Here is a 20,589-nt window from a genome sequence, read left to right as displayed (position 1 = left end):
GTTATTGATTTTTTGTACTGTCATACTCATAAACTGTGAGGATGTAAAATGGGAGGAAGGTTCTTTATTGTACACAGTAGAATTATACTAGTTGTACGAAGGTATTAGTTAATAGGTTCATCATAAGGATTATGAGCGCTTTCTCGGTGCAAAGCTGTGGAATACTTTTTGAATTTATGCGCCTAAAAGTATGCAATGCCGCAATTCAAAGGACAGGTTCCATGTTGATGCAGCCATGGAAGAATAAGACCACTTTGATATCCGATGATACTCATACACGATTTCTTGATTGGTCCAATCATGGGAAAGTTTCTGCAGAATTTACAATATTATTATTAAAAAAAACTATATCAATCCGTTGGAAATTGGCATCATATTAATTTTACTATTTAAAAAAGAGATCCTGTTCTATTGCCCGACACTGTAAATAGGAGTTGGAACAACTCATTTTTGGGTTGAACAATTTGACGAATACCTCATAAATAATCCTTTAGAAGATGACAGAAAAGCTATAAGGAAATAGATACTTAAATAGTGATCAGTGATTTTTTGGAACAAACCATTCAGAATGTCAAGACAGCCAGCGATCTGCATACGACGTCCAAGCTGATATTACATTCAAACCTCCACACCCAAAAGGATATCCCAGGATCAGTCCCCGCTGTTTTGGTTGCTCTTCACTGTCAGCCAGTACCACAAACATATTAAGCTAAGAAGAAAGGATAATTACCAACCAGGTACACAAGCGAAAGGGAGTTACAATGACAGAAGGTTTATGATAGAGAAGTGATTTATCAAACAAGGAAGAGCAAAAAGAATGGTTTGATTTGAGTTGAGCGATGAAAGATGTCAACGGAAAGATGACAAGGACATAGAGAAGACAAAAAGGTCCAGCATAGCAATTAGACTAGCGAAAATAAGCGTAGGTATCCATAGAACCAAGCAGCTTACTGACGATGAAAGTAGCTTGAGACTGGGAAGTTTATATTGTTTATAAATATATTATATGAGGAGAACTTACCCACCTGAAGGTATCCTCAACCTCGCTGTCCTCAACTCGGTTCAACTGCCTGCTCCTTAGCAGTGTTTCTCGCTTCCTGGGTTGCAATTGTACCTTAATAATAGAGATGTTTATACGGACCTCCGAAGCCCACATAAAAAGAGGGAATTTCTGATAATGATGCTACAATCACCAGTACAGTAGACATTCTTTACAAAAAATCTGATTGTTCAACATCCTGTACTGAGACCACACCGCATCACAGAGTCGCTCACACCTGCCAGTAGTTGATGTTTGGGATACTTACCAGATAGGTAGGGGTCCAGGGCGAGTAGAGGACGTCCCAGAAGGCTAGCGGTCGGAGGAAACATTCGTATTTCATAGTAGCTTCCTGTATCCTTAAGCTATCGTCATCAAGGTGTCCAGTGACTGCAATTCTATAGGTTCCTTACATTAAGAATATAGTTTCGTAACGATGAGGTCCAGGTACGCTTGTAAAGGATCGTTGACCATTGAGAATTACTGTAAAATCTTCCTGCAGTAAAATCTTCCTGCCTACCAACAGTAGCCATATTATGCGGCTGCTACAACTCATCCTACCAAGGATGCTGATTACCAAGACTTGCCATTGAACCCTCAGGCAACCCTGAATCGCGCTTAATGAATAAATCCGACATGACATTCATTTTACACATTCTATCAGCATATCAAAGTTAGCATTCGTCCTGGAATTCATGCAATAATAACAATACCTTCTGCTGGGAGTATTTGAATAACAATGGAAAACCTAGCGCTATTTTCCGTAAAAGTTTTCTCTTCCAACGCATTTCCTTGGTTGTGTAACTATCTCATTGCGCTTGATTGCAACTTTGGAAGCACACATTACCTGACAGCCACGTTACAGATTGCACCGTCGACTTAGCGGGCGTGATCTATTATTGCACCGGGCACGTCTACACGAATTCTGTTCTAGTGCTCCCGCGAGGCATTACCGAAAATGGAGTGTTTAAATCTTAAATTGTGTAAAACTGAAAGAAGAGGAGCAATAACAAAAAACACGGGCAAACATTACGCTCTCGAAACCTCCACCCCTGATAGACACCTCGCCCACCACGGGCAAAACCTCAGTAACGCGAGCTGCGAATATAAGTGAAATGAATTCTACCCAGCCCCGGCTGACGTGAATGCGGGAGCTAATTGTGTTCAGGTAATTTATTGCCAATCTCACGGTTCCGTAGTTTTGGTGCTCTCCCCCATTTGGCAGAGCTTTCTTTCTGTTCTTGTGCTATTTTTTCTGTAGGTTTCCGCACATATAGCCCGCTTGAAGGTTTGAGTGGGAAAGTCACGGGAAAGGGTGACGTGGGGAGGGTTTTTGGAATGTAATATTGCATCCCTGGATCGTGCTCCTGGAGGCTTCCTGGGTGTGCGCTTTGTAGCCAGCGCGAGATGCATCCCGGTAAGGTACCGACGGGCGATAAAGGTACTTCAAATTTATAGCTTCGGTAGATTGAGTGCGCAACCGTTTGCAACAATTATTTTCTCCATCAGCAGAAATTAAAAATTATCGAACGTTCATGTGGGACTTCCATAGACTGTACGACCAGTAGAAGGTTATTGTTGACGCTAGGTGGTTTTTATCTCCTTTTGGAACGTTTTAGACGGGTTAGTTAAAATATGGATCTACAGGGGTAATATTTTATGGCAAGTATATGGACCTTAGATAATGGAGATCTCTAGAAAATTTAAATAGCTTTACAGTAATACTTAAGGACCAAAGATCAGTTTCCTCTACAAATAATGCCATGACCTCAGTAATGTCAGTTTAAATTTTAATAATCACCCTTTATTGTTTACTCTAATCCTATTCCATCCGCCCAGACCAAAATGAAGCCTCTTCTCCACAATTTATGCGCAATCAAATTGCTTTAGACACAACCCGAAAGCAGAGGACCGCACCACAACACAGCAGCAATCAAAGAACCAAAGCATCACACACAACAAACACTGTACGACGTGAGAATGCGCCAAAGATTTTGTAATTTAATAATATGCCCACCGTGCTCCGGATGCTAGCTGTCGGTAAAGTTATGCCTTCTGTGGAGGAAAATCCAAAGTTTCCACCACTCAGAAACAACACAATTTCTTTCTTTTCTCCCCTCCTTCGGAGATAATCTAGTGGAAGGTGCGCCAGCTCCCGGATACGGATTCAACTACCATTTTTCGATGGCAGTGTATGAAGGTTTGAGTGTGTGGAGTAGGAAACTCCCAGGAGCATTCAAACATTTGCCAGGAAGGAGAACTCTTCCACTAGAAAGGTGCACGTTCGGTACAATGGCATCAGTAGGTGGTAGGTGGATTCATAATAAGCTGGGAAATGGAAGTTTTAGTTGACGTGCCAAAGTTAGATGATTGCCGTTTTTTGAATGGAAAATTAGTTCATAAACGGCTGTGCGTGCATCAGTGTGTTGATGTGTGGTAAAAAGGTAAGTACAGTGAATAAATGTTTTGGGCTGGAGGGTATCTTCGTAGCGTATTTTGGCATTTCAAGTTTGCCTAAGGGGATAGTGTTTAGTTCGACGAGACTTAGCTAGATCTTTCAGACTCTATGTTTCAGACATTGACATAGAGTTACTCAGGATGAGTTTTATGCATCAACGAAGAATCTATAGTTTTTCTTTGCTTGACGAAACCTCTTGCAAAAGACTCATGCTAACACAGTGTCTCATATTCAATGTTTTTCCTAAAACTTCCTCTATAATATTGATAGTAATGATTTACTGCCGAGATCTCTTCTCCGTATGAAGTACTCTTGAGTCTAGTGACGGATCAAACAGTCGGTGGAATAGTCGGTGGCTTAGGACCTCATAGTCTATCACGTATATGTGGTCTCGTAAATGGGTCCTCAAGTTGGGGGCCTAACATAAGTGGCCACATAAAAGGGACATTGTGTGCCTCGTGTTATGGGCCTCGTATTATGGGCCTCGTGTTATGGGCCTCCTGTAATCGGCCTTATGTAAAGAGTCTGCTGCAAGGGGTTTCGTAGAAGGGGGCTCATGTATGACCAGGAACAGGATTCATCGCTGGTCCTCCCAGAGTCACCGAACGGTCAGCAGCCCTCAGAACTCGCGCTGAAAAGTGCCCCAAACATCTAGCTCCTCCAAGGTGCTTGATACATCTTCTTCTTCCTTGGCACTACAACCTCGAGAGGTCTCGGCCTGCCATTTCTGGCATTCTGTGACTTGATTTTAAGTGTTGTAAAATAGTCAGCCCTGTAAACGGGGAGGCGGTCTGGATGGGATTTGAGCCCCGGCCCTGCTGTGTGAAGACCGGCGCCGCTGTCGCCTCGGCCTAAATACCGGACCGCCCTAAATACACCTGATACACCCCTGCTCTCAAAAATGTCCTTAATACGCCTATCTGGTATAACAATTACTTGCTCATTTGTTGGGCCAAAAGATTTATAATTTCGATGACCAGATCATAACAGATCCCATACAAGACTCTATATTAACCTCGTCCTAGGAACAGTAACTCTCGTTAGAATCTTGGAATTAAAGCCATCGTCTGGTTCTCATCAGTTGAGACTTTCTTTCTACTACTGACTTCCTTACGCCGTTTGGTTATACATGAAGATAAATTTAGAACCTTGAGACATTGTCTCGGTCTCAGACACTTGAACCAGATCCTGTAGAAACTTGATATAGCATCAAGAGCTCATTTACTTTGAAGATAATCCTTTATCGAATCAGCGAGCTCCGTTAAAGTTATCGATCTTCTCAAGGATCAGATTGAGCCGAGTGTTTGCTTATCCGAATCTACTATCATCTATAATCGCAGGATATCCGTATGTTTGGTGCCCTTTACAGACTTTAAATTCCCTGGAGTTTTGCTAAGGATTCTAAACAACTTCAAGATACTGCAATACCATAATTCGGATCAAGCCTTTCATTACTGTTATAATCCCTAATACCAGCTAATCAGAAAGATAGTGACTATTCTGGGTGATCTGTTATGACTTGAATATTTAAAGTTCTTTGTTTGACAGAAAACCAGGGAGTCTTTTGATGCTGGAATAGCAAATTTCCATTGCTACTTTCCAAAATATTCTAGTACAAGCCTACCAGAATTGCATGTGATCAGACTTTGCTCCCCAAGAATGAGCCCTGGACATCACTAGACCTGTTCGTACGACAATTATCCTGCATAAATTAAAGCGCAGATTTCATGCATATGATCCGTAAATGACAAGTAGCTAAATACCCGTCTATAGCATAAAGCTTAGCATGCATCTAACTCAGTGCCATAGTTTCTCTATCCGTGTCGAGTCTAGTCCTCTATTCAACTATTTACTAATTAAATAATCAAATAAACTAGATATCTAGATATGGAGAAGGTAAAAATAATTCTAGGAAAGTCAGTGTGATGAAAGTTCAATTCTCACTCAGGTTCGTCATTTGATCTGATGCATCGTGATTCAATCAAAGTGAATCAGGAGCATGATTCATCATTAGGAGCACACTCATGTCTATACTTAAAGTGGCTATTACTTATCAACGTAATGAACATAGCTCTGGTAAGCTTATACGTCGACCAGAAAAGTCAATACGCCGAAAAGCGCTAGAATTATTCCTTCGGCAATACATCACTACAATTTTGTTACAATTGCGCAATGTAATCCAACCCATCAGCTGCAAAGCGAAGAGCAAAAAAAACGCCCAAAACTTTTACTTCCAAGCTCCCGTTGCCTGTTGTATTCAATTAATAAATCTAATTTACGCCTCGGAACGTGCCGCCCGAGCAACAAATCAACCTTCTCTGGCCGCCCGCTATCAGATTTCTGTTTGTGAAGGATCGAATGGTTCGTTTTGTTTTACGGCATGCCGATAATTATGTTTGCTTTTGATTAACGAACTTCATTTTTCCGGCCTGTGGAATTGTGCAGCTTTTACCAGGCGCGTCGATGTAAATACCACGCGAATATTGCGCAAACGCTCGGGCCTTTGCATGGAAAATGTGGCCACGTTTGGCACCGATACTGAAGCACCGAGCTTCAGAAGTTTTCCGGCATGCTAAGTCGGCCCGCGTGTGGTGGGTGCCATAACGGAGTCGTGTGGTGCGCGATGCTTAATTAAGCAGATTGTGATTGATGGAAATGTTGTGGCTAATTGATGGAACGGGGCAGAGATGATGGCGTCCTATCGATATTGGGGCCCTGGAACGGAAATGATTGGTACGGTGCAGATGAGCATATCGCGAAAGCTTATTAGAATGTAAATTTTCAAAATCTCACCACCGTTGTTTGCTGGTGGTGGTATTAAATGCTGGAGCGTCAGGGTTGGTTGCTTAGCTGGCAGTGGGTGTTGAAACGGTGGGGGAGGTAAGATGGGGTAGGTGAAACAGTGGGGGTGGGAAGGAATTTAATTAATTAATCGAGTTTAAAGACTTTGCAAATATATCTTGGTGTAATCTCGGCCAACTGAAAACTCGGCCAAAATTGATACATAATAGATTTGTTTGCAAAGTTTATCGACTCAACTGCCTCAACAATGTTTCTTTATCAAGTTCAGGATTTCTGAAGTTTTAAGAGTTTTATTTTAATTTATTATACTATTTTGAATAAATCAATGTTTTGTTGTTTTTAATAGTTTCAGTTGAAGAATATACTTAGAAGATATTATTATCTTTAAGGCTTTGAGGTTACTTCTAGCAACCGAATAGTAAGATATTCCGTAGACAAATTGTTGTAGCATCCATATGATTTACCGAAATTTGGATTAGTCCGGGCGATTTGACTCCCGGAGACATAATTTCAACAACTATATTCCAAAATCCAAAGATTTATGCAGAAAACCGGGTACATCATATTACATCGAGCTGATAAGAGATGAATGAAGCCAAATGACTCAAATTCTTTATATACTAACTTTTCAATTTTGAACTAGTTTTTCTAGTAGTTAGGAAGTAGAAGTAGGAATAGTCTATTACAATGTGCTCCTGTAAAGGACATCAACATGTGATGTTTTCATACGCTTATCAATTGAAGTCTCAAATTACTCAGGTGAGCTAATCAGATCGCTAAACATTACTATCATTTATTTTTGAATAATTTGATAGCATCTGACCAAATTGCTAGCAATGGATTCTTCTAGTGTCTTTTTTCGATTCGAAAGAGAAGTCAGATTCGAATGTCTGATTAGCAATAACCTTTCCAAAGTACTGACTAATGTAGAAGTCTTTGGTATAGCTTACGATCTAGCAAAGTCGTCTGCATATCAATTATCACGGCCATGGCCTTGTACTACACTTTGCCTTTCAATCCATGTTTAAAAACAAACAATTGTACTGCTCCGAAGCGGTCCGGCGCCGGTCTTTACATGGCAGGACCGGGGTTCAAATCCAATCCAGACTGCCTCTTAGTGCGTAAGGCTCTGACTACTTTACTAAGGGTAAAATAAAGTCACAGAAAGCCAGAAATGGTAGGCCGAAAGCTTTCTAGGTTGTAGTGCCACGGAAGAAGAAGAAATTAGACTGCTCATCTTCCTCATTAGTTTAGTTGAAAAACCTGCACACGTTCGATTGACCTACCATGAGTAGTAATGATATCTTCTGCTTCTGGCTTGATCAACTGAAGACAGAGATTCGAGAGACAGAGGTAGTTGGTAGTGGATGTCTTTGGAGCTTAAATTTATCTAAGCATATTAAGAGTATTCTAAAAGCTGACGTCTTTTGGAAGTTTAGATCAAAAGTAGTCAATATACCGTGCGCTTTCGCGGTATTGTCCAAGCTCTTTTCGCCACTCTCTAACCGGTCTTCATACTGGTTAAACCATTTAGCAAAAATGATATCGTTATCCGGATAATGGTTGTATGAGTTATGCCCTCAATAATGTGTGAGGCATTACTTTACTCTGGGTAACATGAAGTGGACTATGGATAAGTCGAACATTAATCGGTTGGCTAACTAGACTATATTAAGCATGAAGACCGTAGATATACCATACCGATTGATACTTTCATGGTTACAAAATGGTGAATCCAACGTATGAATAGATAAATATGAAATGAATGACAATTCCCTTGAATCTTTTCTAATATCTAGAGAATTTAAAATAAAATATTAAACCACTTACTATGAATCTGCTATATTCGTAAACTATACTTTCGCAAATCCCGATAAATTCTAACGGATTACCCTAACCCGAACGAACCCAACACGCAAAAGTGTTATCTCTGCCCCATGTCAACACTACCGGTAGCAGCATAATTGTCAAATACGCGCCAAAACTTTCATCGTTAAACTCGGGCGAATGAAAAAGGTTAGGCACAAATTCATTACGGTGCTAATCTGTTGAAACGGACCCGGCTTAAGCGCGTATTTAGAAAAGCTAATCTCTTGTCTCATGTTTGTCATACGGGGCCGGTCGGTCTCCATTCATCAGCATTAGCACTACGGGAACATGTTGAAAATGTTGAGCTTGTCTGTTGGTAATCTCAGTTGCGGAAAGTGTGAGATGTAGAAGCTTTTTCTAATACTTTTTGTGCGATAAAGCAGGTAGGTAGAATGTTATTCGAAATTAATGAGGGCTGACGATGATGTTCTGAGAGAGAGAGAGCTTTAAATTGATTTAAAAATTGTCGGAAGGATTTCCTGTTCCTGCTAAGCCTGTGAGCACTGTAACAAGTCACGAACAATCGAACCATAGTTCAACGAAGAAGAAAAACTACTCTCCAGGCCAGTTGAGATTGGCCCGGTTAGCAAGACAAACAATCTTCGGCTGGTCGAAAGAATGAAAAGCAAACGAAACGTGTGTGTCGACTGTTCAAATATTGACGACCACCTGGGACGTTCAGACATCGTTCAGACCATGAAGGGTTATGAAGATGCTAATATTTGCCCAGAGTGTAAGGTTACGAACTAGTTACGAAATCAAACAAAACTCGTCGAGCAACTAGTCCCGGATTGGACCCGGCTAGACAGACTGGTACGAAATAGGAGAAAGATAGAGAAAAAATGATCGTTCTCTATCACATCGCAACTAAATCTCACCGACTGAAACGCATTCCCAAAAAAAAAACAAGGCAAGTTTTACGGTTGTTTTATACGTGAAAATTACGATTACGGATCGCCTAAAAGATAAATGTCTTTATTCGTCTCACCGGGAATCTACCCAGCCCGACCGGGGGGAGAAGCTAACAAAACGTACAGTTCTCCTGGTCGACAAATAAATCTAAGTGCGAAACAAGGAGAAAAAAATGGAACTCCAAATCATTAGCATAATCTCAAAAGGGGTGCGTTCGGGTGTGGGGTAAGTAATGAGTCCTATTAATTAACAGCAGGAATAAAATTTATGCTCTCGATTTTATTCTTTTCGGTGTGTGCTTTGCAAATCACATAAAAAGCTTCTCTCTGGTCGGTTCTTTCGACCGGTTCAGTAATAGTGTTTCGTTCGGTGTGCGCAAATTATACGGAAGCCAATCGAGGTTAACTACAGAACACCAGAGCACCAAACGGTACACCAGCAAGATGGAACGTTAGTGCGGACAAATCAATATTAATTAATTAGCATAAACAAACCATTTACTTGGCGGAGAGCAGATTGGTGAGCTTGGCGAGTGCCAGTCATTTACATAGAGAAAAAAGTTATCTTTTAAGATATACTATCGCATGATGAGCGAATTATTTACTTATCAGGTCAAGAATTCGCTAATCCTTGCGGTTTGACCGTGTTGAGTGTTGTTGTGGAATAGGATACCTATTCTTGCTTTAACGATTTGAATACCTTTACGGACTTTAACGGTCAGGTGGATAGTTATAGTTAAAAGTTCTTTGGCGATATCATAATTGACAAGGCAGCTAGACTTCAACTAGATGTTACCGGTTAAATTTATATTTTGAAAGTATTATACCACGACAAAAAAAAATGTTTTAGATAAAAAAAATAACTAGGATAATGCTACTCGATTGACAATACGGATTCAGTCCGTAATACTTTATAAATAAATAAATAAAAATAATGCTACTCGGCTTTTAATGCATGAGCTTTGCACTTGACGTAATCATGACTCACTCATGAACCTTTTACGAGTGAATTCTTAATAAACAGAACTCTTAATAAACCATATGACGTCGCTGAATTCCTTGCAACCACCCCCTTTCAAAGTGAATTATCTCACAAGGACGATTACACGATTACATCATAAATTGATTCTTGTTGAGGATGTTTGGGCCTTCAAATGCAAAATTTAATTTGTCACCGCTTGCCAATAATACTACTTATCAAAACTAATCCTTTAGCTTTTTTCACATGTATAATCCTCAGATAATGCTGAAGATAAAAAGCACTCAGCATCTGTCATGCCCCAATAATGTCTATTTTCTACAAAGTTCTATGATAAGACACCCAGTTGATCCCTTGACCCTAAAGACCCTTTCTCTTGAGGTGCAACCCCACTATGTGAAATTCTCTCAATCCATTGTCATGTCCGGGTGTCCTCAAGAACAGTGTTCTAGTATATTTTCAGAGTCTAGTAAATTTGTGGCGGTCTGGTAGTCGAGGCGGTAGCGAGGCCGGGGAGATAGAGGTTCAAATCCCAACCAGACCACCCAGCACTGTCTTATTTAGCCTAACTTAGTGAAATCAAGTCACAGGAAGCAAGAAATGGCAGGCAGAGACCTCTAGAGGTTGAAGTGTCAAGTAGTCGCGGATCAACTTAGCAGCGGAAGGAGCGACCGCACGGGGACTCGTCGCTAGGGGGAAGTCCTGGTGGTCTTACTAACAAACGAGTCACAATTAGAGGGGCCTCAACTACCATTCCAATCGGGCAATGCGTTCCGCCACTGGTGCCAAGAAAGAAGAAGATATTTAAAGATGTAGACACTTGTTGTGTGACCTGAGAAACACTTTATGCTCAGGAAAATTTGAGATGATTAGCACTCATATGCTAATATTCTTTTACTTAAAATAAATCCAACCAAGAGACAATACATGATACCATGGAAAATGAGCCTAATAGAAATCCTTGCTATGAGTACCATTAATAATAAAAAACAACCAAAATTATTATTTTAATAAGCTTTCTTATTAAATGTCCTTCACCAATGAATAGATTTCAGAGCAGTATTCGGAGTGAATAGATTGACCTATTACAAAGAAAGAGATAAAGCATACCTTAAAAGTAATCAAAGTAAAGGTGGTAAAATTGAATAATTTAAGTGAAATTAAAATTGTGATTATACCAATACACCTTTTTTAAATGTCCATTAACATAAAATAAAAAATTGCTTTGTGTACTGCAATCTCAAACAGTTGTAGAGGTATATTGGTGCCTAAAATTGTATTTTAAACAGCGTTTTGCTTAAAACATTCATCATGTCTTACTTTTCATATATTGTATATTAGGTTATTTTCACTCAACTTTAATCATTTCCCATGCGGGACCGGAAGCAGAATAATAATATAAATAGTAGAAAAAAACTCACATGGAAGACAATAAATTTTCCGCTTGCCATCCTACGCGCGTTTTCAATTATGAAAATTGTCCGAAATCGTTAATGATAATGAGTGATAGCGTGGGGCGGTTTTTTTTATAAATATTATCGGAAACACATTCCGAATCGACATATCGAGCTCGGCTCTGAGTCCTGTGGAGTGCCGGATGAATTAACACCTTTCGTCCGTCGGTTTTATGATTGAAGTGAGCAGCGTTGGTGAGGGGGATGAAAAGCGAGCCAGCGCACAGTTGTGATTGGTCTGTATGATATATGTATGCGCGTTCGAAATTGTTCCATACTTTATGACCCGCTGTCAAATGGAGCACAGCGAGCGGATAATTGTTGGAATTGGGTGCATAATACATCGTCCTGGCACAGTAGAATCGTCTGAGTAATGTATTTTTTAAAACTTCGGGATATTATTGCAAATTCCTAACGTGCTTGCCTATATTATTCTTACTTCTTGTAGAAAAAAAAATGAAGCGAAAAGTAGTCACCACAACATGGATAAGCCAAAGATTGGGGCTGGTTTTAGGATGATGATGCTAAAATTCACATCAACTGCGATAGGCTTTTTTGGGGGTCGCCTTTTTTCCAACGATTCCAATGTGAAAACACGTCACGGGCAGGGCTACAGAAAGCACATACGATAGCTCCGGCACTCACGGCAGGCAGGCAACATTTTGTATCGCCGAGCCGCCCAAAACCGATAGGGAGGCTCATTAATCAGTGGCAGAAAAATGACAGACTCATGAATAACGGAAGCGGAAACGTGAAAGTGCTGAATAATTTATCAGCCCCATCGGAGCCCTTGGACGGGTCGGGCGTTCCGGGCACGGTAAGTCCCAGGGTGACTGGGACATGGATGGGCTTTTTCCTACCCAAAGCAAGTTAAAAAAAAGGAAACGGCGAAACATCCAATCCTGTGCACAAGGAGATGTTTGGAATGCTGTGTGACAAAATCAAAACCTGCTGACGGCGACGAATTTATGTTTTACTTGATTTTCCGTTTATCCGGATTCACGGATTCACTCGAAGTTACTCAAAACACGTGATCCACACGCGGCCACACTGCTGCTGGCGGAATAGCTCAATCGAACAGCTGTGCCGGATGAATTCATTTCCTGTGGTGTGGTGTTCCGTGAGCGCAGTCCTTTCGGGCATCGAATGTTTAGTCAACGGATCGAAGTCGAATATCTGTGTGTCCCAATGACGATGGGACATTTCGAAGCGTGAAAAAAGTTTGCCATTTTCAATGCAAAGTTTTATTATTAATCAAGCTGTCCGATCGATGGTCGGTTGGTGCGTACTTGGAGGAGCAGGAGCGATTTTAATTAAATTTTTACAACGCACAGACATGGACAAAGGTTGCATGAATAAATGAACTCTACGGGGGTTTGTAGGAATTTTAGAATTGATTCATTTAAATCAAAATAAGTTCATTTGTTTGGATTGAGTTTTTGGATTCATTCAATGAAAGTTTCATGTTTAAAAAAATAGTTTGCCAACTATGAAGAATAAGATTATCCCCTTAAATATGAGAAGGTCTCACATTACTCGTGAAGAAAGATGGCTACTCTAGAAAGGACTCTACTTTAGCTATTGCAATAAATTTGTAGAAAATATGCCAAGAATAATCTTCAGACTTGTAAGGAATGCTAAAGAATGAAGCAAGGACTCATTCTCCAAGTCTGTTCGGCGTTTGAATTTGAAAACTCAGGATATACAACCTATAATGCATCATCAAATCTGAACTCAACTAACAATTTTTCGGGCTCGACTTGCTGATAACCATAATCTTCAAGTGGTTGATTCCATCGTTCTTTTATCTAAATATCTATTAGACGCCATTCTGCAAGTCCTACTGAAAGTCAGGTACTTTTCAAGCAGGAGTACGTACTTTGTCTACACAATCAGGTGCAGCTTTCGTCTAGACTTTCAGCATCTTTAGCTTCATCTGATACTGGTGTGTAAGAAGCGAGAGGTGGAATAAGCTTGCTATTACAAAGCTTAAGACTAAAATCTTTGAGAGTTGCTCAATAACTAGGTGTTCAGGATATTAGAGCAACTTCTCGAAATCCAAGGCAACGAAGCAGATGCTTGGAGCGCCGAATTTTTAGTGCCACCGTAAGCTGGCTGTAGGGTCCTGGGATCATCATCATAAAGCGGGACTCCATAAGGGCCACATAAAAATGTCTCCAAGTGATTACTGACACTGGTCCAGTTAGCAGATTAGCCGTGTTAGGAGCCTTCAACTTTCATTCTGATTAAGGACTTCCAAGGGACTTGCTCCACCACTGTATACCAGAGGAGGTCCCGGTAAATTTATATACAGATACAGAATGTCCTTACATTAGATACATATCAGTGAGATACCTCCGTTGTTTAGAAGTCAGTTACGGCACACCAGGGCTAAAAAAAACTTGTTACGCCTAAAATAGGTAAAAAATGGATCTGAATGTAAAACACTTCTGAAGGATCTTGGCTTGGCTTTTGAGCTTCATGAGGGAGTGTGTTAAGCAGCCATTTGCTTCCAATATGGTGGACTGATCAAGAACTTGAGAAGAGCTTCTTTGTCCGCCAGAACGGCCGGGATAACGGATTGGCAGACTACGGCACTAAACAGTGACCGCTATCGAGGATTGTTGCAGCAGGCCAAGATCGCAAAGCGGTTGTAGCGTCTGATAAGTAAGTAAGTAAAAATTCAATCTATTGAATAGAACCGATCAAAATTCTTACAAGAAAATATTATCAGCTAATCATTGGAAGATGTTTGTATATTGGTTACTGTGCGGTAAACAAGACCGTCTGCTTAAAATTCTAAACACTCCATCATGTCGCACATTCCAAAATACAACCGTTCGCGCTGTAATGGAGCGAACGCACCAAGGTGTGTGAAAATTGATCATTTATCATAAATTTGCATCTGGGGAGGGAACGAAAATGATGAGCTGGTCCTGTTTAATCCAGTGGTACCGATAGCGTCAAGGATAATGTAGACTCCCCCGCAATAGCCTAGCCACGCTACTTCGCCACCCACTTTGTAGCCATTTTGCTGCGTAATGTTGTACAAACACGTACATATTCCCAACACGGTGGCGTTTCCCGGCGAGTTTTCCCGAAACAACAATTTAATTTCCATACGAGCCTTGGTGTAGGCGGCAAGTCCCCGAAAGATCTCCGGCCCATTGCAGAGTTAGCGACGCTTCGTCGATACGCTTATCGACACCATCGATAAATTGACTACTCTTTCCATGGCACGGTACCAGGATGCTGCTTAATTGGAATTTATTCGGGTTTGCTTTTAACGCCACGACTGTTTTTGCCGTTCGCTCTCGTGGTAGTCAATTCCGCTGATCGAGAGGTGATGAGCATGGTATTCTGGTATTCTTAATTTAATTACAAGTTTTGAGGCCGCGTTTCGACCGCATCCGACGGTGTTTCGGTGTGCTTTTTCCGGGCAAGCAACGCGACAACTTCCCGGCCTATGTGAGCGATGAGTTCTGGCGTTGCGTTTAGGAATCGTGGCGGAGATGAGGAATGATAAATCAATTAACAAAATTGAACGTTGTTCCGTTGCTGAGGTGTTTGGGGGTGTCCGTGTTCCCTTGCAAGCGAATTAGTGAGCACGACACAAGCGCAGACCATCGTCAATATGTTTGGTGCCGAAACAAGCAAGCAAGAAGGCTTGTTTTTGGGTAATTGTTTAATGAATCATTAAACACCACCGAAAAGGAATGCAATTGCGGCCGATCGAAAGTTTCAAATTGGTGTGTAATTCAATTCGGTGATTCGAGGTGGTGAAAATCATCAACAAGCGACGGAGACAGTTGTTAAAAATAAAATAAAAACTACCTCTCAAAATAAGTCTCTTCAGGAAGACAAACTTTTGCTAGAAACGAACGGCTTCTGCCGCAGAATACCAAAAAGGAAGCATAAATAAGCCCAACCGAAACGATTGGCACGTGGAAGATTTAGCTTTCTGCTGCTGCTTGCTTTCTTCCTCGATCTTGGCTGCCTGGCGAGAGACCACTGTGACCACGCTTATGTTCAGCATCATTTAGCAGTGGCACGATTTATGTCATTTTAATTCAGTCTAATTCGGAGGGGGGCTTGAGCTTGGTACAGCACAAGATAAATTATGCTCGTTAGCATACGTTGAGGGTGACAATGGGGGCGAAAAACAAAATGGCAAATGGTCGAAGAATAGATGATGTTTGAACGTGTGTCTTTTCCTCTGGTAGAGGACAATTTTATGGACCAAAGAAATTCTATTGGAATATTTGGTTCATTCTATAAGAAGGCTTATAAAATAGAGAGTGAAGTATTTTAAATGCTGATGTTCGGAGCAGGGCCTAATAGAGAAATATTTCTTTGATTAACGATACCTCGTTGTTGTTATGATTATAAAATTACTAAGGCCAGAGGTCCATGAGGTCGGATGTGTGCCGTCACAAAGTAGTACAAGGGTAGAATCACTAGGTCCTAGGACCTCTGCCATCACAAGGTAACCCTGCCCTCACTGCACCTTAGACCTCACAAAATAGCTCTGCCCTCACTAGGGACCTTTGTTCTCACTGGTCAGTTTTGGCGATCCAAAGCAACTAAACGTCCTCTTCGAGCTTGTCGCCCTCATCGGACACCGACGAAATAGTAGCCAAACTGATCAAAAAATTGAGTGAAATATTCGAACGGGAATTTTATCAAATTATTGTTGAGGTATGGGATCGTGAATAGGTTGATCGCGTTGTGATTGGAATCTTGGCATTACCTTTCTCATATACAATAAGATAGATCGGCTACAATAAGATAGATCGGGGTATTACGGTGTTGAATAGCCCCTATTATTGCTAAATCTAGCCACATTGGTTGAAGAGATAGTTGGATACTATCAAAGAAGTTTTCGAAACGGAAGATCAACCACCGACCAGATCTTCACGATGCTGCAAATCTTGGAGAAGATAACAAAGCAACAACTTCACTCCTACTATCTCTTCATTTACTTTGAAGTCTCATAGGACATCTTAGTCAGATTTGAAATCCTTGGCTTTTGGAATCTGGGTCAAGCTTACCAGGCTTGTCAGAATGATAATGGCCAACACCATGTATCAGATAAAGGTGGATGGAAAACTCACAGGACCTCCCACGGCTGCCATCTGACTATGGCATTAACCAACCCCTCTTAGGCGCTTTCTTGAAGAAGATTTTCAGATGGATTTTTGGTCTCCCTATCCGGGAAAGGACAACGAGAAGCTCTGCGAGCTGTATGGAGAGCTTAATATTGAACAGCAAATTAAGTACGGGGCTGGTCATGTTATGAAAACGACACCAGACGAACCAGCACAATATGGCCCAGGGACAATTGGAACAAGGAGGCAAGCTGAGACAAAGCGAAGGTGTTGATGCGTCGGCCAAAAAGGACGAAATAATGGATTGGCAGACGACGGTGCTAAACCGTAAGCTATGTCGAGGACTGTTGGAGCAGGCCAAGACCCCCAATGCGGTCTGTAACGCCTGCTAAGCTGGACACGATGCTCAGTACTAGATGGATGAAAATCTCCAAGAATCTAGAAAATATCTAGGAAAGGAGATAGACAAAGCTTGTCAACCCTTTAATTGAAGTTTTGTCCTCCTCCGAAAGTTGATCTTCTGTTCAGAAAATTTTTTGGACAGCACTGGTTTAAACTCATGGCTCCGGTTCATATTTCCTATGCATAGGTCTCACAGCCGCATTGATCGCACTAGAACGTAAATAAAGTCATCAATGTTGCATGTACTTTCTTGTATTCAGTCGTGATGGATGCAGTTATGATTCACAATGTAAATAAACATTTTTAATCGCACGAGTGCATCTCACCACTAGTGTTATCATCTACAACCAGCATCGAGCGATGTGATTTGATAAGCGATTTTGAGCAAGTGCAGTTTAGTTTTACTTCAACCGGCATCGCATCCAGTACTGTGTGCTAGGATGTATTTTCTAACTGTTATCACTTTGCTGGTCGTAGCCCTATACAACACGGAAGCTAACGTCATAAAGCAACTACCAGAAGTATAGCTATATTAATAAAGTTGCCAGAAAGATACAGTTCATGTAGCTAATTTTTCTAAATTGCTCTTTTTAGGCGTGCGATGGGGGTTACTGTTTGCCGAAGCATTTATGCCCGTCGGGAACAATCGAAGATGTGCCTACCATGGAACGAAACAATCGTTTGACGCTGCAAGTTGATGGGCCGAACGAATGTGGAGATTTCATGAAGATATGCTGCAAAGGGCCGTCCAGTTCGTTTGAAAACATTCCGGTAAGCAACTTCAACAATTCTTCGTTGAAGATCATCCATAAAACTAACCGTGAGACTTTGATCAACATTCTAGACCTCAATGTATGAAGTAACACAGGGCGATTACAAGTGCGGCATGTCCAACCCGGAAGGTTTGGTGTACGATGTGGAATCGAACCTTACGTACGCGAAGTACGCCGAGTTCCCGTGGACTGTAGCCATTTTCAAGATGTCTTTCTCCTCCAACAACATCGAGCTGACGTACGTTGGTGGAGGAACTCTTATACATCCAAAGTTTGTGGTGACCGCAGCTCATACGCTGGAGAAACCTCATCGATACGTAGCTCGGTTTGGTGAGTGGAACATTCAGTCCGATGCAGAAATCTATCCATCGCAGGTACGTAAGATCTTCAAGAGTAGACATGGGTCCATTCTTCATATGTCTTATTTTCCTCTCTATAAAGGATATTGGAATAGAGGAACACATTCTTCACCCATCGTTCGGTAACACATGCACACCCACCAACGACATAGCACTGGCTGTGCTGAAACAGAGCGTAATCTACACGGACCACATCCGTCCAATATGTCTGCCAACAGCGCAGGATGCACTAGATGCTGAGCGGTGTATCGCTACCGGGTGGGGTACAGACTCAAGGACCAAACAGTTGCCACCCATTATGAAGCGCGTAGAGTTGAACGTTGTGCCGCGTGGCCTTTGTCAGATGCTGTACCGGTTGGCGGATGGAGACCAATATTTCGATCTTCATCGTAGTTCTTTGTGTGCGGGTGCGGTGGCCGGGCAGGATACGTGCGATAAAGATGGAGGTACACCGATGGCTTGTCCAAGGGAGGATGGATCTTACGCGTTGGTGGGCATAACTTCCTGGGGCCTTGAATGTGGCCGAACGGATGCACCGGGCGTGTATGTGGACGTGTCGAAATTTGTCTGTTGGATAAACAATACGATAGAGGGGTACGAGGAGTTACATGCTGAGGAATAGTTATTTAGCTATTTGTCTTTGTCATGTTCGAAGTGCTCGATGGTAATAAAATTGTAGACGAAATAAATGTGGAAGGATACTTCAAATATGCTATAAAATTTAAGATAAGATGAATTTTAGCATGCGTTAATTTTATAGCATCTGAGGAAATGTAGAAACATCCGTAATTTACCTTTCCACACATCATTACTTAGATTAGTCAGAAAAAACTAAAGACTTGTCGTTAGATCTGCCACTCGAGGGTTTTGCGCCTGACAGTAGGCAATCAGCAGAACACGATTTGGGATTAGGAAATCGATCGTGTACGGAACTAGACTGATGTAGAATCAGCGGTCAGAACCAATACTACTCTCCATCGAAAAAGAATAAAGCTAAAGAAGCACTAGACTTTATCTTTCTAGGGAGATAATGTTGGACACCCATAGTTAATAAATAATAACTGGTAATAACCAGTTTATCTTAGTGTCATTATGACTCTGAACCAAGATTCGTCGAATGGACTGGGCAACGATAGTATTTAAGTTGTGTTAAGTTAAGTTAAGTTGAAGTTGTATGCATTATGGCTCATCTGGACACAGTTTATTATTGGAAAAATCAGACTAAGAATGCCAGTAATTCAAAGAAAAGTTATAATAGGAGTAGAAGCTACTACTTATTTGCTATGTGTGAAAACCAAGTCACAGAAAACCAGAAATGGCAGCCCGAGACCTCTCGAGGTTTTAGTGCCAAAGAAGAAGAAGAAGAAGAAGAAGCTACCATTAGGATGTAGACAAGCTATAGATGTACTATATCAACTTTTAGAACAACAAAACGTATGCCCCGGGAATTAGAGGATCAGAAGATAAGTTTGAGTCTAATAATGCACAGGATGTTTTTCAAGAGTCCAGACCGTCTCTCCGTACGTTGGGTTGACTATTCAGGTGTGGGTTTAACTTCATCAAGAAAGCTATGAACGGCAGGCTCAGATCTCATGAGGTTAAACTATCAAAAAAGAAGAAGAAGTAGAATATAGTAGATTAATTACCAAATCAAAGAACCGCCGCAGGAAATTAGGAGCCCCAATCAAGCGGCAGATATCGTGTAAAACTATTCGTCCTGAGGCTTGTTGTTCAAGACCATGAGAATGTCCTCGAGAAGCTCTATGAAGAAGCGCGTGAAAATGGCCGTAGAAAATAAACGTCTCAGCAAAGCCGGGACTAAAGGAAACTCGAATGACTTAAAAGTGATGGTGACGCATTTCTCTAAGCAGATGGCTAAAGTTTTATGGTTGCACCAGGATTAATTATCAATTTTGTATATTCAATTATGAACTCACTGAGCTTTTGATTACGTTTGGATGTCCTAACTGTCTGACTTGGACAACATGAGATTATGATATATACAAGCCGAAGTTTAACATAAGTTAGCAAAAATATATTACAATGAAGCTATAGTAAATGAGGTACAATACTGCTCCCATATTGTTCTATTAAAGCATCACAGAAGTTATTCAGTTCAAGGAAATAACTGATTATAATAGAACCCGCGCACAGGTGTAACGTGGCACGCGAAATCATCAAACCTTCGCGCAATTTACGGGCGTCCTATTTATCCACCCATTAACGGTTGGTGTGAGAAATGCGTCAAACACCATCGTAACATCGTGCTGCCCATGTATCGCAAAATTGAAATTTTATGAGCCTTCGCGACAAGTCACCAAGTGTTGGCAGACGCGGCGCCCCGAATCGCTCAACTCTTATCGTGTGTCCCCATCATTGACATTCCAAGCTGGCTCTGCATCTACTACACCTGTCTTATTGATATTCCACAAAGC

The 20,589-nt window shown here is 41.2% G+C and overlaps 1 protein-coding gene across 1 annotated transcript; it reads left to right on the top strand.

Moving 5' to 3' along the window:
- The first annotated feature begins 17,382 nt into the window (after nucleotides 1–17,382).
- Nucleotides 17,383–18,884, top strand: LOC118504892 (phenoloxidase-activating factor 2-like). Its single transcript, XM_036039951.1, has 4 exons — nucleotides 17,383–17,543; nucleotides 17,617–17,793; nucleotides 17,867–18,169; nucleotides 18,237–18,884. Exons 1-4 carry the CDS (start codon nucleotides 17,463–17,465, stop codon nucleotides 18,774–18,776), a joined length of 1,101 nt encoding a protein of 366 aa, XP_035895844.1. The 5' UTR covers nucleotides 17,383–17,462; the 3' UTR covers nucleotides 18,777–18,884.
- The last annotated feature ends 1,705 nt before the right edge of the window (nucleotides 18,885–20,589 follow it).

The sequence above is a fragment of the Anopheles stephensi genome, chromosome 2 (assembly GCF_013141755.1).
Source record: "Anopheles stephensi strain Indian chromosome 2, UCI_ANSTEP_V1.0, whole genome shotgun sequence".
In the NCBI taxonomy this organism is placed as follows: Eukaryota; Metazoa; Arthropoda; class Insecta; order Diptera; family Culicidae; genus Anopheles; species Anopheles stephensi.
This window is presented reverse-complemented; position numbering and strand designations above follow the sequence as displayed.

Coding starts and splice junctions, on each gene's coding strand:
- LOC118504892 (XM_036039951.1), top strand. CDS start 17,463: ATGTATTTTCTAACTGTTATCACTTTGCTGGTCGTAGCCCTATACAAC. Junction 17,544..17,616: donor TCATAAAGCAACTACCAGAA/GTATAGCTATAT, acceptor TGCTCTTTTTAG/GCGTGCGATGGGGGTTACTG. Junction 18,170..18,236: donor CAGAAATCTATCCATCGCAG/GTACGTAAGATC, acceptor CTCTCTATAAAG/GATATTGGAATAGAGGAACA.